The sequence below is a fragment of the Arachis hypogaea genome, chromosome 4 (assembly GCF_003086295.3).
Source record: "Arachis hypogaea cultivar Tifrunner chromosome 4, arahy.Tifrunner.gnm2.J5K5, whole genome shotgun sequence".
Lineage (NCBI taxonomy): Eukaryota > Viridiplantae > Streptophyta > Magnoliopsida > Fabales > Fabaceae > Arachis > Arachis hypogaea.
This window is the reverse complement of record NC_092039.1, coordinates 116,207,967-116,215,460: the sequence shown is the minus strand read 5'-3', so window position 1 is coordinate 116,215,460 and position 7,494 is coordinate 116,207,967. Positions and strand designations below refer to the sequence as shown.

The 7,494-nt window shown below is 31.0% G+C and overlaps 1 protein-coding gene across 1 annotated transcript; it reads right to left on the bottom strand.

Annotated features, from left to right (window-relative positions):
* Window positions 1–1,740: 1,740 nt before the first annotated feature.
* Window positions 1,741–5,167, bottom strand: LOC112797460 (uncharacterized). Its single transcript, XM_025840401.3, has 3 exons — window positions 4,304–5,167; window positions 4,092–4,216; window positions 1,741–2,060 (listed from the first exon to the last, which is right to left on the bottom strand). The coding sequence occupies exons 1-2, from the start codon at window positions 4,688–4,690 to the stop codon at window positions 4,211–4,213; spliced, it is 393 nt and encodes a 130-aa protein (XP_025696186.1). The 5' UTR covers window positions 4,691–5,167; the 3' UTR covers window positions 1,741–2,060; window positions 4,092–4,210.
* Window positions 5,168–7,494: the final 2,327 nt, after the last annotated feature.

Below are 7,494 nucleotides of genomic sequence, written 5' to 3'. Positions count from 1 at the left end.
GATGACACACACCTGGCCATTGAAAACTACAAAAGAAAAGTGTGCCACCAAATAAATTAAGACTGAAATTAAACTCATATGTATCCATATACTTCACAAGCTTCGCTCCAAGATCATCATTTTTGGATTTGCAATGAACTGTTAAGTCTTGATGCCCTTCCAAATAATTTTGGATGGTCACTTGTATTTTTTGTGTTATGCCCACATGTATTTTTGGTGTTATTGCGCCGCTGCAAGATAATAATAGTTGAACCATAAGAAGAAGAAGAAGCCATGGCATGAAAATGCTTCTAGCACAAAGATCCATTGATGTTTGGATAATTATATCACTCTCTCTCTCTCTGAAATCATTGTTGTGTATATATGTGTATATATAATTGAAGTATTAATTATTAAAAAAATCAAGTTGAGTTAGTCTAGTAGTTAGTTTATTAATCTGTTGAAGTAAGTGTTGGGGTTCGAATCACATTTAATAGCCATTAATTATATTTATAGTTATTGTCTTTAATTTTTATTAAAACATATCTAATAAATAAATCAAAATAATTAGATTTCATGTAATTATAAAAACTATAACATAATTAAAAAAACATATACACTTCATATTTTTAAAAAAGAATCATAATTAATAAAAATATTCCACGTTTTATTTTTCATTCAAAAAAGGAATCATAATTAATAAAAATATTTCACGTTTTATTCCACATAATTCTTATAATTTATATCAATTTGATTTAGTAGTATTTTTTAATTTATTTTTTTAATATTTTATTAGTATTTTTTAATTTATTTTTTAATTTATTAAATCAAATTTATTATGTGTATTAATTAATTTGATTAATTTATTAGTCATTAAAATAATAAATCTATGAATAACATAGACAACCAGAATATTTTCAACTAATAATTAAATTAAATCAAAACAAATTATATATATTAAACCAAATTCAAATCATGTGAATTAAAGACTAAACTAAACTAAAATAATTTTTTACTTATTCAAATTGAATTCAATAAATATAAATTACTTGTCTACAAATTAATTTCGTTAGATAACCATGGTCTTTCAGTTTACTATATATAAATGGCCACATAAAATTGTAAAAATTATCATTTTTATCGCTCTTGCTATTTCAACTATTCTTTTCTTCTTCTTTTTTTCTTTATGTAGAATTTCTTTTATATATAAATATACTCAAAATGAGAAGGCACGGATGAGTGTTTCATTGATTGTTTATTTGACGAATACTATAGTCCAAAATGATCTTAATTTAGGCATTCTACCACTATCGATAGAAGTTAAACATGTAATAATTCAAGATAGCAAGTGTATTTTTTATAGTATTGGATAGAAAAATATCTATTAAAATGAATATAAAAATTATAATAAATTTTATTTCTCAATTGTTCAATTTTTATGATAGTCTCGTGAATTCTTTGAAGGCACAAGACAATAAAATATGTTTTTAATATCATTAGAAGCTAAATTTAATTGTTCAAATAAGCACTACTAATTATGTTAATAAAGTAATTTTGTAATAATAATGTGATTTACATTTTAATTTTCTCAAATAAATTTCTTTTAAAATGTAAGAATTAGACTCAGTTACGCTAAAATTTTAAAGGTAATATAAAATTTCACATGTAACACCCTAACTATCAAAATGTCTCGCTTTCGGATGCACCACTCTGATTGCTCGGGTATTACGACGACTCTTAAAAATATTTAATACTATAATGAGTCTATATAAAAAATTAAATTGAATTACTGCTCAGAAGACTTTTAAATAGATAACTTACATCCATACAAATATCAATACTTACAAGGGATATATATATATATATATATATATATATATATATATATATATATATATATATATACATATTATTAATTTTACAAGAATTATATAATCAAATACCTATCCCTCTTATAAAAACTCATAAAGATAAAAGGCAAGGAAAAAAGTAACTAATACAACACAAACATCGTTTAAAAACAAAAGATAAGTAAATAAGCTCTTCCGAACTTCGTCGCCCGTGACCTGAAAAGGAAAGACCTGTAGGAAAGTGAGAACATCAACCTCGAAAGGGTTCTCACCATAGGGTTACAAAATTATTATAATAAGATACGTGAAAAATAAAACTATTTTTAAAAAACAGTGATTAATAACCGCCTTATATATGTATCTTTACAGAACCTAAGATTTATATTCAAACAAAATCTGGAATCCTTTTTAAAATAGAAAGCTGTTAATTCTAAAAATAAAATCCAAAGGCCTTTTTAAAGTTTTTCCTAGATAGCATAAATGATCAAGTTGTTCCAAGCATAGGTTCATTAAGTCTATGCTGAACCAGTTTAAGTTTTCATACTTTTCTAAACCAAAAACACAAACCAAGCACGGTCTTTGGCCCATCTTATAACCAACCACGGCCCTAAATCCAAACAACTCAAACAACAGCCAATCCAACCCATCTTCAGTCACAAACACAAGTAGGAATGTTCAATCACAATCAAGCAGTTACATCAAGTAGAGCAATTAGCAATTAAACATAATCACATTGGCAAACCAATTACAATATGCGCACCCAAGCAATGTCGCATAGATACATATGATGAATGTCTGTCCTATGGCTAATGAGTCTCATCTGTCGGTTATCAAGCCAACTCGACAAGTCCGGTTTGCTAAACCCTTGGACTGTTCCCCGACGCGCATCCCCATGAGTCTATGCATAGCTTTTTCTCATATATATATATCAAATCGCTCAATGGGGGTACTATTCCTGGGAATTTATACGTGTCCGGCCACCCTTACGTCGTAGGGTCAACAGAATATCAAGTTTCAACCTAGAACACGTGGTGACAAGCCACGGTACTTTACCCAGGAAAATTCGTATCTCAGATAAAAGAAGTGCAAGGGCCACATATTCATTTATTCATTATCATTTTCGGACTTCATTACAATTCATATCAAATTAATCATCATTCATGCCTTAAGTCACTTTTTCTCAAATCACTTTATTTTGAAACCAAAGTCAATCCATCTCAGTCTTAACTCTAAAATCCTCATGTCTCAAATTATTACAAGTTTATAATCCAAATTTTCTTAAAAAAAATCATATCAAATGAGAATCTTTTTTGAAAAGACTTAAATCCTTTACTTTTAAAATCATTCATTTAACTATTTTAAATTAGAGTTATTAATTAACAACCTTAGCAAAGACTCAAGACTTAGAATAGCCTACCTCATTTCTTAAATTCTTTAGAAATTCCCGAAATTATAGTTACTTAATTTGAAGTCAATTGAGATAGACTTAAAACAAAAACCAAAGCATGTTTAAAACACTAAGTTCCAAATCAATTCTATTTCATTCTTAAATCGGTAACCTTCCCAAAGGCCCGGAATCGTTTAGTCTTGCTAAATCAAAATTTAAAGAGTACTTTAAAAGCAAAGTGGACTTAATTAATCAAAGTTAAATTTCTTTTAAAATTCACTAAAAATTCTTCCAAAAGTACTTCTTTAATCAAACTTCAAAACATAGGTTCTTTCATATTTAAATAAATCTTAAAACATAAACTTCCCGTAAAACAGATTAAACTTGAAATATCTATTTCTTAATAAATCAAAAACCAAGCAATGGAACCTCTCAAATTCATTCTTTTTCTAAATCACATTTTAAAACATAATCTTAATTTTCATGAAAATTTGGCAGCATCTCCCCTAAAACTTGGACTTTGCCACCCTTTTCGAGTCCCAACCAAACCATTCCGTAGCCCCTTCCATGGCTCAAAACCAAATCAGTTTAAAATCAGACTAATTCTAAAAATTCATATTTCAAGAAATGACTTCATTTTTCAACGGATTAAACTCAATTTCAAAACTGTAAAGAAACAACTTTAAAGAAACGCTTCAAGAACTGTCCATTTCACAAACCAAACAGTAATCCAATCAAACAAGTAGTCATATCCATCCAAGTCAATCAAGCAATACATAAGACATATATAATCACTAGAAGTGCATTTCTCACATAAATATCCATATATAATAATTCCAATTTATAAAGTATAGTTTTTTGAAAAAGACCCCTACCTCGTTCGCAACTAACTACGCGAGAAAACCCTTAAAACTTTTATTCATAGCGACAGCGTCAAATTCGACCATCCTCGCAACAGCCACATCCTCTAAACACAGCACCCAAGGACCGTAGCTCAACCCTAAGACATTAACGCCACATAAAACTCAATAATCTATAATAGAACAATGACAAAGGCAAAGAGGTTTTTAGAGCTGAAACAACTTACTGCATAACAAGAAATCAAGAGCGGAGCAGCCGCAGCTCCGGTGACAACTTCCGGAGAGTAGAATGGCGACCGAGCTCCGACGGGGTGCTTACACCGAAAGCAGAGGCAACCACCAGCCACGGCGCCAACTGGAAACGGCCCTACGTGGCGGTGCACAGCCTGACGATGGCTCGGCAGTGGCGAGAAACGGTGACGGCATGAACGGGGATGAAGGTGGCTGGCTCCAGCGATGGTGACAGGTCGCGGTGAGGGTGACGATGGCAACAGCGGGCTCGCAGTAGACACGACACCTCTCCCTTTCTCCGATTGGTTCTCCCTCAGCGTGATGCTCTCTCTCTCTCTCTCTCTCTCTCTCTCTCTATATGGCGATGTACCCCGCGGCTCCATGGTTGGCGACGGAACTTCGGCGGCGGCGAGCCCATAGCAGCAACACGTGGTTCGATGGCGAGCTCCAGGGCGTGGGGCGGTGCAATGGTAGCGCGGGTTCCTCGCCAGCGCTGCTTCTTCTCCGAATCTCTCTCTCGATGGTGATGTATGTGCACTCAATGAAGAGGGGGAGGGGGAGCGGGAAATGGGATGGCGGCTGCCGAAGGAAACATAGGAGGGTGTGGGTGTGTTTGTGTGTATTGAAGGAGAAAGGGTAAAAGGGATGGGTGAATGGCAGCTGTGGAGGCATGGCGGTGGGGATAAGGAGGTTAGGGTTAGGGTTTTTAATTTGGGAATTAGGATTTGCTTTTGGGGAAAATGTGAAATTAGAAATTTTTTAATAGATTAGAATTTGGTAATTTTAATTAAATTAGGGTATAGAGTATTAATTAAAAATCTAATTTAATTCCATAAAATTACTTTGAAATATTATTTGATTATCAATTTGCTAAACTTTATAATTTAAATATAGAAAATAATTCGATAGTTATAAAATCAAATAAAACCTTAAATTATTTTTAACTCAATCAATCAAAATTTGTTTTAATTATCTTTAATAAAATAATTTTCTGAGATTAAATTACTTAACGAGTAAATAAGTCGAAATTAGTTTTTAATAAGATTTTTCGAAATTTTTGGGTTTTACACAACAAAATTAGCATTCATTTTAAAAAATAAATTTATTTATGATTCTTTTCTAATTATAAATAATAACAAGACTTAGGGAAAAATATTAACGTCATCATTCTTATTAACTAAACTATAATATTAGGATGTTGATAGTTTCATAAGTGAAAATTATTAAGCAATAACGTAAAAATTAACAGCTAACAAGCAATAAAAATTCATAAAAAAATCTATTATATATTATCAATTTTATGATTAAAATATGTCACATATCATATTCTCATCTATTCTATTATTTATTATCTCTTCTATTATATAAAAATCAGGTTTTTGCACTTATACAACTAAAAAAATGTTTAATACAAATAGATTTACATACAGATTTGGTCTTTATTACTGACAGATTTTTGGTTACCGACAGATTTTGTCCTTTAGTAAAAGTCTTGTCGGTAATTTACCGACAGATTTTTACCAGTTATTGATAGATTTTTTCTTGGTAAATTCTCTCCTCCATTTTCCTAGAACGTCAAACTTTTCGACGGATTTTTTGTCGGTAATTAGAGACAAATTTTTCGACGAATTTTCCGTCGGTATTTAGAGACAGATATTCTGAAGGATTTTTCGTCGGTAATTAGAGACATATTTTCTGACAGATTTTTCGTCGGTAATTGGAACCTTGGAAAACCATTCCAAACTCTGAATATAGACTGAAAATCCGTCTGTAAGGTAAAATAGATTTTTTTTTCAGATTTTTCTATTACAAAATAAACATGTTTTCATACAAAATAAATATAAAATTAATAAATACAAATTTTTATCAAATTTGTATCCGAATATTTATAATATTTCAAAAAATAAACAAATTTGTCGTATTATCAAACTAAAAGAAAAGTTTATAAACAAGCAAGTCAATATAATTCAAAACATAAACGAAGTGTATTGATACATCAGCTATAATTCTCAGTATTATTCAACCATACTAAAACTATTAGCTATAGTCTTCAGTGTCATCTTCATCCTCATCATTATCATAGTTCTCACTCGAAGAGATTGAGGGTGGCGACGGTAGCGGTGGTAGTGGAACAGCACTGGAACTACTTGATGTTCTAACCTTCTCGTAATAGCTAACATAAGCCTCATTCCATCTCTTATGTTTCAGCTTTTCCTTTTTGACCTTTCCAATTGCCTGTTCTAACCTTTTTAACTTATTTTGAGTCTTATCCAAAGGAGTCAAGCATGCATCTAACAACTTACTAATACGCTCATCTGTTTGTTGAGTAACACACTGAAAAAGCTCTTCATTGAGATTATGAATCTGTTCTCGCAAATCAGGAGTGAAATTTTGATTTCTAGATGCTCTTCGAGATACAGAATTGGCAGAAGTAGTTCTAGACTTGATAGAACTAGAAAAGAATGTCCCCTTTTCGTAAACTCAATTCTTCTTTTATCCACCACACACTTCCTCCCAAATCAAGTATTCATCAATTGGTGGTTGTAATACCATAACTATCAAAATTTCACGCTTCTGAATGCGCCACTCTGATAGCTCGGGTATTACGACGACTCTTAAACTATTTAATACTGAAATATGAGCCTATTTAAAAAAAAACTTAAATCAAATTTTCAAGACATTCATCCGTATTTAAAATACAAACTACAAAACTCATAAAGAATACATATATATATATATATATACATATTACTAATTTACAAGCATTACATAATCAAAGTTCTATCCCTCTTATAAAAACTTGTAAAAGTAAAGGTGAGGAAAAAAGTAACTAATACAACATAAAACATCGATTAAACAGAAAATATAAGCTCTTCCGAACTTCATCGTCCAGGACCTAAAAAAGGAAAAGACCTGTAAGGGAGTGAGAACATCGTCCTCGAAAGGGTTCCCACTATAAGGTTACAGAATGGCTATAATAAGATACATGAAATAAATATGTTTTCCGAGTACAGTGACCGTTGTTCGCCTTATGTATGTATCGTTTCAAAAACCAAAGGTTTACATTTAAAGATCTGAAATCCTTTTTAAAAGAGAAATTCATTTATTCTTCAAAACCCAAAACCTTTTGTATCAAAACTTAAAAGTTTTTTCTAGACAGTATGAATGACCATGCTGTTCCAAGTAT